We start from the raw sequence: 9,829 nt of genomic DNA, 5'->3' as shown, positions 1-9,829 counted from the left end.
TGATTTAAGATGTCCCATATATCCACATCAGATTTTATTCCTCTCAGGGGACAGAGGGAAAGCCAGACTTGTCTACAAGTGACCTAGCCAAGGGAACACCTTACTCTGAAATTAAACAAAAGTAGAGAGATTTTGTGTGTGTGTGTTGCACCCTACTATGAGCTAGTACCCACACTGCCACATGTACACATCAGAACAACCTGAGGTAGATGTCCTCTCCATTTGAGAGGTGGGTCTTGGAAAGTGTAGGTGATATACTCAAAGTCACAGAGTTGGGAGTTAGGATTGAGCCCAGGTCTAGCATCAGTCAAAGACTAGTTCGCTTCATTACGTCAAGTTATTGCCCATGGTTCTGATAAGGAACCTTCCTCTAGTCTAGTTTTCAATTTTGCAGCCACACAAGGGATCCTTTAGTCTCCATGAGCGGCGATTAAGGCCGAACTCCCAGTTGGAACACCTCCTTCGGTCCGGAACTAGAAAGCGAGAGCGTTGTTTCCCGTCGGAAGGGAAAGATGCTGCCCCCTCGCCCTCCTCCGCTCCTCGGGACCCGGAAGCTGCGTGTCGCATCCCGGCGCCGGCCTCCCCGTCGGGAGTGACGCCGCAGCGGACTGCCCTTCTCCAAGATGGCGTCGAAGATGGGTTCGCGACGGTGGATGCTGCAGCTGATCATGCAGCTGGGTTCGGTGTTGCTCACACGCTGCCCCTTCTGGGGCTGCTTCAGCCAGCTCATGCTGTACGCTGAAAGGGCCGAGGCGCGCCGGTGAGCGGGCCCACGCGGCCGCCGAACGCGGTGGGGGGCGGTACGGCCCGCCCCAGGAACGGGGGTGCGGTGAGGTGGGGAAGAAGTTGGGACCCTTGGGCTGGGGAGGGATTGGGACCTTAGACTTGTTAAGGGCTCTGGTCTGGGGCAAGGTGGGCATCGGGCGTAGTGCCGGGGTCCTGGCCGTGAGAAGGGTCTCCGGTTTGGGGGAGCTTGGAGCTTGTGGGAACTCAAGTGGTCGCAAGGCTCTTCTCCCGCTTCATCCTGTCCCCGTTGCTTCTTTTCCTCTCCGGCTCGCAGGAAGCCCGACATCCCAGTGCCCTACTTGTACTTCGACTTGGGGGCGGCCGTACTGTGCGCCAGCTTCATGTCCTTTGGAGTGAAGCGGCGTTGGTTCGCGCTGGGGGCCGCACTCCAGCTGGCCATTAGCACCTACGCCGCCTACATCGGGGGCTACGTCCACTACGGGGACTGGCTGAAGGTGAGCACCTCGGCCTAAGGGGAGATGGGGATGGGGAGCCAGAGGCCAGTGCCCCCGGGGCAGTTGGGTAATGCATGGTGCCAGCTAGGTGCACAGTGTGAAGCCTGGGAAGGCAGAACCCCGGGCTTGTGGACATTATTACAGACTGGAAGAATGAAAGGAACTTAGGGACCACACAGGACTGCCTTTCAGAGTGTGAAAACCGAGGTGGGAAGATGAGAAACAGATTTTCCCAGGGTCACATCACAGATAGCATTGCAGGTGAGACCAGAACCCAGGTCACCTAGTTCCCAGAACCCTTTAAAGCATTAGTTTAGTAATTTCAGACTATAGGGCAAAAGGGACCTTGGAGAGTAACCGGTTGCAACCATCTGATTTTTATGAAATTTAATTAATCTTCGTGCAGCATTTAAACCTTAAAACGCCAGAATGCAGCCTTGGAGATAAGCCTGGACAAAAGCACTACCCACCCTCAAGGAATGCACTGTTAATCCAGTAGAGGAGGCAGAAGTGTGAACAGGATAGTGAGACCAATGGTTTTCTTAATGGCACAGACTCTGTACTATATAGGAGAAGGAACATTGGGATTCGAGTCTGCACACCTGCAAGTAGAGATGGATGGGGCAACACTTGGCATCTGGATTCTGCCACTTTCTGTAGGACCTTGGCCAATTTTATGAACCCTGCCAGGCCTCAGTTTCCACTCTGATTAAAAGAGTTATCCTTGTCTGCTGCACCTGCCCACCACACTTGGAATTGGTGAAAGGGTTTATCAGATGGAATGGGGTGTATAGAGGTGGGCAGTTCAGTGCTCTGGACAGCCGGGAGAAATGTGGTGGCTGCAGTTTCTGACTGGGTCCCCTCACCTCGGCCTAGGTCCGTATGTACTCGCGGACGGTTGCTATCATCGGCGGCTTTCTCGTGCTGGCCAGCGGCGCTGGGGAGCTGTACCGCCGGAAGCCCCGCAGCCGCTCCCTCCAGTCCACCGGCCAGGTGTTCCTGGGCATCTACCTCATCTGCGTGGTAGGTTGGGGGACTGCTGGCTGGAAGCGCTTGCCTGGGCGTGAGGTTTGAGCCCATGCCTGGCAGAGCCCAGGGACGTGGGCATGTAGTTCCTGATGGTCTGCCTCCTGGGAATTGCCTCAGTCAGCTTCTGGGCCTCGGGTTTCCAGGGCCTGAGACCTGGCTGAGAGTCCTTCTTCCAACATCGTTGCACTGGGGAGAGAAGACATTGGCTTGACCTGTCAGTCCCAAGCCCGAGAGTGAGGAGAATGATGGACCGGTCCTCTCGTGGATTCAGCCCCAGAGGGCTGGGAGGGGGGGCCAAGGAGAGGTTTGGTGGGGCCCAGGCCCCAGATGGGGCTCTACCACTCAGAGTTGATGGAGGTTGACTAGGGTAGCCAGTTATGGTACTAGTGGAGGACCTAGGGGTGGGCCAGTGTGGGTGGGGACCTGGACAGGCTCCGGGTTGCTTGGCCCCATCTCAGTTACTGGGCACCATATTCCACACGCAGCGCTGTGTATTCAGAGGTGAGAGCCCCAGTCTGGCTGTGGAGACACACTTCCGTCCTTCTGAGCGGCCCCCCCCCCCAGGGTGAGGAGAGACAGGCCCTAATCTCGTGAGCTCCCGAGTCTGTGAGGGAGACGCAGGTCCTACTTTTCAGAGAGCCCCAAGTCCGAGATGGGAGCCAGAAGCCCAGCTTGCAGAGGCTGACTTTCAGGTGCCATCTCAGGGCAGCGCTCCCCAGACAGGCCCCCCGCCCGTTGGAGACTTAGCAGAATGTGTCCCTAGGCCTACTCACTGCAGCACAGCAAGGAGGACCGGCTGGCGTATCTGAACCATCTCCGGGAGGGGAGCTGATGATCCAGCTGTTCTTTGTGCTCTACGGCGTCCTGGCGCTGGCCTTCCTGTCGGGCTACTACGTGACGCTGGCTGCCCAGATCCTGGCTGTCCTGCTACCCCCAGTCATGCTGCTCATTGACGGCAACGTTGCCTACTGGCACAACACACGGCGCGTTGAGTTCTGGAACCAGATGAAGCTCCTTGGAGAGAGCGTGGGCATCTTTGGGGCCGCTGTCATCCTGGCCACTGATGGCTGAGTTGCACGACAAGAGGCTGAGACGGGTGCAGGGAGCCACTGAGGGCCACCCTGCCTTCCTCCTTGCTGGCCCAGTTGTTTCTTTATGCTTTCTGCTCTGTTGGTTTGGTTCTTTGCTATGTGTGTATGTGTCGGTAAGACGCAGGTCTCTTCCCCAGTGCCTGGGCTCAGCCCTTGGGGGTGGGAACCCTGAGGATGATGCCTTACGGGGTTGTTTTTCCTGTTCGTTAGGAGGAGAGCTGAGGCCGACTGCTCCCTGGGTCTGCTGTCCCAGAGAAGGGAGTAAGGCAGGGCTCAGGTGGGGGTACTGAGAGTGGGAGACAGAGGAAGAAGACTGCTCACGAACCGGAAGTGAGCAAATGTGAAAAATTCCTTTTTGAACCTGGCAAGAGCAGCTGGGCTCTACAGTGCTTTTTTGGAGACTGAGAGTGCATATATGTGTGTGGATGTGTGGATCGGGCCGGGAGATGCTGAGGGGTGGGGCACCACAGGAGTCACGTGAGTTCTCAGGGTATGCCAGGGGCAGAATCCGCACTAGCTGTTGCCCCACCTTGAAAGCAGAGCAGGCCCCAGTCTGGGGTGTGCAGGGGTAGGGCGGGCATCGGCCAACTTCCTGCCTCCTGCCTTCTGTTTCCAGCCGTATGGTTGGCCTGGTTGGGGTGAGTGCCCTCCCAAACACCAGACCACACAGTCCTCCAAAAATAAACATTTTATATAGATGTTTGGCTTTGCTTCTCCGCTCTCCCCACAGGGCACTTTGCCATTGGCTGGGATTGATCTTGGGTTTCTTGAAAGACCACATCTGGTTAAGCCCCACTTTAGTCCTCCCTGATCTCCGCCCTGTTCTGAGAGTTCCCACAATCCTTGGCTGTCTGGTCAAGACCCTCCCTGTGGTCTGTTTTCGACCCATACCCTCGGTCCCTGTGTTGTAGGTTGTCTTGTCCTCCCCTTTTCGGTCCTCCTGCTTTCTTTTGAAGAATTCTTGGAGGGCAACGAGAGGGGGAGAGCTAATGTTAAGGTTCCCCTATGAGGGTTTGACATCTTACAGATGAGGAAATGGAAGCACCAAGAAGGCAAGCAGCTTGCCTCCAACCGCAGAGCTGGATTCTAGGTCAGGCCTGTCTGATGCCTGTCCGTGCACAGCCGTGCCCCCCACGCCACCCCTCTCCCGAGGGAAGTCAGAGGCTGCTCTGGGGGTTTGGTTCTGTCGTGGCCCCTGCTGTGCCGTGGTGGTCTTTCCCCTACTTGTCCATGCACTTCCTGATTGAAAGTAGCCTGGCGGCCAGCCTGGGGCCTGGTGCATCGTGGGGGCCAAAAATGCGGAATGAAACCTCTGACTTTGGGCTCCGGGAGGCTGAGGTGTTCCCCTCCCACAGATGCAGACAGCCTCCAGTGGGGCTTGGGGAAAACATGCAAGTCTGCACTTGGCTCAGAGCCTGGCTTGGAGAGACAGCTGCGGCTGCTGTCGGTCTGGTCTGTGGGGTGGAGGACGCTTCCTAACTCCAGAGTAAGGGAGCCCCTCGGGGGGCTGCTGACACCCAGCTGAGGGAGACGGTGGCAGCATTGATCTTGGGGGCACTCCGTCTCATTGAGCTCTCCTCTTCCCCCTGGGAGTCCCCTGGTTCCCCGGCCCTCGGGATCTTGCTCTCAGAGGGTCACTGCTCATTTCTTTTCAAGTGTGTTTTACTTCACTCTCAAGACAAGTGTTTGTGTTTTAATTGAGGCCTCCTGGAAAGTTGTAAGACCCAAAAGAATTAAAATAAGTGGTGGAATATCAAGCAAATGAGGGTAATATTGTGGGCAAGGGAGCCTCAAGACAGCACAGCGGCCAGAAGACTGGCCCACCTATAAGATTAGCCCTGAGTGGAGCCCTGGAAGGCAAGGCCCCCACTCCCCCCCCCAAGATCTCTAGACTGAAAATTGAAGGTTGTCTGGTTCTAGCTTTGGAGCCAGTGGGGGGGGGGGTGTCTTGGGCACACCCTTCTTCCTGTGCTTGTCCCCACTTGGGTGCCCCCCTCTGGGCAGAGTAGAGTAGGGGCTGCTTCCTCCTCTGCAGATCCTTAGCCAACAAGCTTGGTCCAGCCTGCGGCTGCCTGGGGTCACCTCCAGCAGGCATGGCTTTTGGTTCACCCTGGTTATCCCAGGGCCTGCGGGGCTGGTGGTGAGGGTCAGCTGCCTGGGTCAGAAGCCGGCTTGCAGAAGGAGTCGGGCAGCCCCTTGGCATGGTTGACCAGCTCATAAGAGTCCCGGATGTCAGCCAGGCCAAACCAGAAGAAGATCCACTGCTTGTTGGAGAAGCTGCCATCACTGTGTTTGAAGTACCTGATTGGGGGGGGGGAGGAAGGATCTTTTAGGGCAAGGCCAGTGCTCACTACTCACTGGTTATTTTGGAGGACCTACTACATGCTAGACACCCTGCTATTATGGAGCCTATGAGGGCGGGGCTCTATCCACGATCATGACTGAGCCAAAACCAAGAGTCAGATGCTCAACCTCAACTGACTGAGCCCCCAGGCGCCCCCCAGGGGTGGGGTTCTTGTTCACCTCTTGGTGCCCACAGACCCCGGTGAAGGGATAGTTGCAAAAGGAAAAAGAGAGAGGAGAAAATGCTCCACTGGAGATGCAGTGGGCCTGGGGTCAGAGCTTGGCAACTGGACCTAGAATGAAGCCTGGAGGGTCAGGATTTCTCAAGACTCCGGGAGAGTCGGGGAGTGTCTTCAAGGAATCCACTGCAGCGGGCAGAGCGGGGTTAAGTGTGCTCTGCTCGAGGGGGAAATCTCAGGCTCAGTGTGTGGTCTGCTCCCTTGGGGAATGTTGGGCCTCACAGAATGGGGCCTTTTCCTTGGGGGAAGCCCGGCCTTCTGGGGCGTGGCTGTGGAGGGCGGGGGGTGGGGCTGCCCGGAGGCGGGAGGGGCGGGACCTACCAGGGATTGATGGGGTTGGTGACCCGGGAGCGCCAGAAAAGCGTCTGCAGGTCCCGCCGCAGGCACTCCCACAACATCTGCCCGGAGCCTTGGCCCTGGCGGCTGGAGCTCACCACAAACTTGTCTAGATAGGGGGTGCCCCCCAGTACGGGCTCCGTGGTCAGAATGGCGGCCGCGTTGTACCTGGCGCAGCGGGGGAGAGGCAGGCTGGGACCTCCCTTCGGCCCCAAGCTGCCCAGCTCTGTCCCTCGCCCTCTGGGGCTCGCAGGCTCACCCCTCAGAGACGTAGACACAGTGCAGCCGCGGGCGCAACGAGGCCAAGTAGTCGTCCCGGAGCTTCTTGCCGAAGCTGGCGTTGACCAGGTTCACTAGGCGGCCCTGGTCCAGGCTGTCCAGGCTGCGCACTCGCAGCATCCGCTCGGCGTTCTTGAACAGGGTCCCGGACCCTGGGGGTGGGATGGAGGAGGAGGTGTTAGTTTCGCCCAAGAGCCAGGTCCCATCCGCTCTTGCATTTGCGCGTCCTGGCGGGGGTTCCAGATAGGACAGGGGCTCGGGGGCTCGTGGGACAGTGACCCTCTTTGGAAGACCTCCACAGTGAAATGCGTTCTGCGGACTGCATAGATACGTCGGTGATTTTCACACTTGGAGATGCTTTTCCCTGGCATTTTGTCCCTCAACGTCCGTCCATCGTCTGTGGTCCCACTTACTTCCCCTAGACCCGCCTACCTCGAGGAAACCCTGTCTCCAGCCCCTGGTCTCCCCACCCCTCCTCCAGTTCCCGCCCCAGGTTCCTAGCCTGGTCGGTCCCACTTGGCGCCGGTGTCTATCCACCCTGCCCACCTGCTCCGCACTCACCTCCCCCAGGTGCAGCCAGAGCGGAGAGCTTGTGGGGTGGCGGCCCCCTGCGGCTTCCTGACTGGCAGAAAGCCACCTCCCCTGCTCACTCCTGGGACCCCGCCCCCCTCCCCCCCCCCCCCCCCGCCGAGGCGAGGCCCTCACCCTTGTTGCTGAAGAGCTCGGTGAGTAGTGTGCTGGCGGCGGTGATGACGGCAGAGGAGTGGTGCGGCAGGCGGCTGAGCACGTCCACGATGAGCCGCATCTGCTGCCGTTCTTTGGTGCTCACCCACTCAGCGTTGGTCACCAGGTCCAGATCGGCGGGCAGGTTCACGTTACTCAGGACCTGCGTCCGGGGCCAGGGGGTGAGCCTCTGGCCGGTAGCCGGCCACGACTGTGCTGCTGCCCCGCAGACCCTTCCTCACTGACCCCTTTACCCTCCCTTCCTCTCGGAGTCCTAGGCCGGGGAGGGCTCAGATTTGAGCACCACTCCACTCCCGACCCACCCGGCTGGAGAATGACTCTGGGGCCCGTCTGGGAGGCGGGCAGGGAGCACGAGAGGGGTTCGGCCAGGCCCAGAATCGCGAGAATGGGGCCGGTAAAGAGAGGACGCACCTTTTGACTGCTGTCGCGCAGGCCGCCTGTGGTATTGAGGAAGATGATTTTGGTGGGCTGGAGCGCCTTGGCTAGAGCCGCGGTCACCTCCAGCGAGTCGAGGAGCACGGAGCGGCGTGCGGTCGTCTCCCCGATGGGGCACAGGATGGGGATGCTGCCCGATTCCAGGCACCACTGTAGCAGGTCGGTCTCCACCGAGACGATGCCGCCATAGCTGTGGGCCAGACGTGGTGCTCAAGAAGGCTCCCACCAGGCCTGCCGGGCTGGCAGGGGGGGGGGGGGGTAGCGAGGTCTAAAGACGCCGGGCCGGGAAGACCCGCACTAACCTGGCATGTGGGGCTGGCTCAGCCGCGCTCAGCACCGACCCGCCACCAAAAAAAGGCACGGCAGTGGCAGCGTTGTGCCGCAGCTCATCCACCAGCACCTTGCAGTTCTGGGCAAGCTGTGCCTTGGCCTCCCAGAAGGAGAGGCAGCCAGAGGGCGCCGTGGGAGCCGGCAGCCCGAGGACGACTAGCGGCTTCATGTCCATGCGCTGCAGGAATGCCAGGGCGAAGGCCAGACTGGTTACCGCCCTCCGGCACTTGAGGACCTCCTCGTCCACCTGAGGAGGAGTGAGCGTTCAGGAGCCGCGACATTGGCCCCGACTCCTGCCGAACCTGCTCACTCCAGCAGCAGGGGGCCCGTGGTGCCCCTTCCCTGCCCAGGAGCAGTCAGGTCCCATTTCTGGCCAACGGCGAGCACCTGCTCCGCCCTTTGCCCTGTTGGGTCTTGCCATCCTCTTATCTCACACTGGTGTTCCTCCCTCTGTGCCTCCCTGCGACCTTGGACTCTAGGACTCCTTGGGGGGAGGGGTAACCCAGGCGGCTCCCGTCCAGGTTCCCCATTTGCCACCTGAACCCCTAACTGCGCCCGCGGCAAAGGGGAGTTCTCCAGCGCATCACACTTGGCGGATCAGGGGCCTCAGGCTCCTCACCCGGGGCCGGGCGTGAGACTGCTGGAGGAGCGCGCAGCCTCACCCAGTCCGCGGGGCACTTGTCCCGGCTCCGTCGCGCCCCTTCCCGCTTCCGCTGCGCAGAGTCTGCGGTCGGTCCCGCCCTGCCTGGTGACACGTTGCCGCACAACCCCGATCCCCTCGCTGTGACACGGCCGGCGCCGGGCTCCGCTCACCTCGATGACCGCGAAGGGCCTGTCCGCGGAGTGGTAGCAGGTCTGGAACTGCGTGAGCCAGTGGCGCGCCTCCCCGGGGCTGGCCCCGCACTGGTTCAGGAAGGCCTGGATGTCCCGCTGCACCAGCGAGCGGCCGGCCGCGCGCCCGGGGGGCTCGGGGGGCAGCGGGGGCGCGGGGGGGCGGTGTCCACTCAGGCTCCTCCGCGGCAGGCGAGTGGGTGTCGTCCCCGGCCGCTTCTCGCGCGGGCTGGGCGGGCGCCCAGGCGGTGCTGAGCCGGCGCCCCGGGCTGGTGCCCCTGGCCGCCCGCCGTCGCGCGCTGCCACTCAGCCTCCGGGCGCCCCCGGTGCCTCGGGGACCGCGCAGCCTTCCGCCCACAGAGGTGGCTCGCAGGGCCCAGGCCACCCGCGCCGTCGCCATGACAACGAGAACGACTGGCCCCCCACCCCCACACCCCAACGAGTGCGCTTCTGTCCGCAGCTCCCGGCTCTGGGGGGCTCTTAACCTGCTACAAGGAGGGGCTGGACCAGCCGGGGCGGGGCGCAGACTGGGGGCGCAGAGTAGTCTCTGGGTGCCTTTGAAGAGGGTCAGGCCATGGGTCAGGGGGCGGGGCCAACAGAAACCCCCGCCCCCGCGGGGGACGGAACCCACTAGTGCAGGTCACGAGGCAGAGATAAACCGTGGTGGGGCGTCTTTAATCTGTTGCCAAGGCCGGTTCCAGGAAGGGCTCGGGGGACCCTGAGTGGCTTTGGCAGTCTGCGGGGTTCTGGATGATTAAAGGGGAGTCCGATGAGGGCAGGAGGGGAGAGCAAAGTGGCAGTTACCGTGGGACTGAGGAAGGAGACCTGAAGGAGAGGTGGGGAAGAGTGGAAGGAGAGTGGGGGAGTGCCAGCTCTCTGTTGGAGGTCGGGTGTGCCTCTGTCCTGTCCTCTGAGTTCAAAGAAGATCAGG

At 60.8% G+C, this 9,829-nt stretch overlaps 2 protein-coding genes across 2 annotated transcripts; one reads left to right on the top strand and one right to left on the bottom strand.

Moving 5' to 3' along the window:
- Nucleotides 1–600: 600 nt before the first annotated feature.
- TMEM101 (transmembrane protein 101) lies at nucleotides 601–4,059 on the top strand. Its single transcript, XM_030296278.1, is given in 5 exon segments — nucleotides 601–760; nucleotides 1,061–1,241; nucleotides 2,118–2,264; nucleotides 3,034–3,082; nucleotides 3,085–4,059. Coding segments are annotated over 5 exon segments (771 nt in total). The 5' UTR covers nucleotides 601–623; the 3' UTR covers nucleotides 3,342–4,059.
- Nucleotides 4,060–5,191: 1,132 nt separating this feature from the next.
- NAGS (N-acetylglutamate synthase) lies at nucleotides 5,192–9,298 on the bottom strand. The gene is given in 8 exon segments (XM_030296277.2): nucleotides 5,192–5,662; nucleotides 6,265–6,447; nucleotides 6,539–6,710; nucleotides 7,264–7,444; nucleotides 7,714–7,927; nucleotides 8,040–8,314; nucleotides 8,881–9,060; nucleotides 9,062–9,298. Coding segments are annotated over 8 exon segments (1,596 nt in total). The 3' UTR covers nucleotides 5,192–5,508.
- Between the last annotated feature and the right edge of the window lie 531 nt (nucleotides 9,299–9,829).

This window comes from Lynx canadensis, chromosome E1, assembly GCF_007474595.2.
Source record: "Lynx canadensis isolate LIC74 chromosome E1, mLynCan4.pri.v2, whole genome shotgun sequence".
Taxonomy (NCBI): domain Eukaryota; kingdom Metazoa; phylum Chordata; class Mammalia; order Carnivora; family Felidae; genus Lynx; species Lynx canadensis.
Note: the sequence above shows the minus strand (reverse complement) of the source record. Positions and strands in the feature narration are given on the sequence as shown.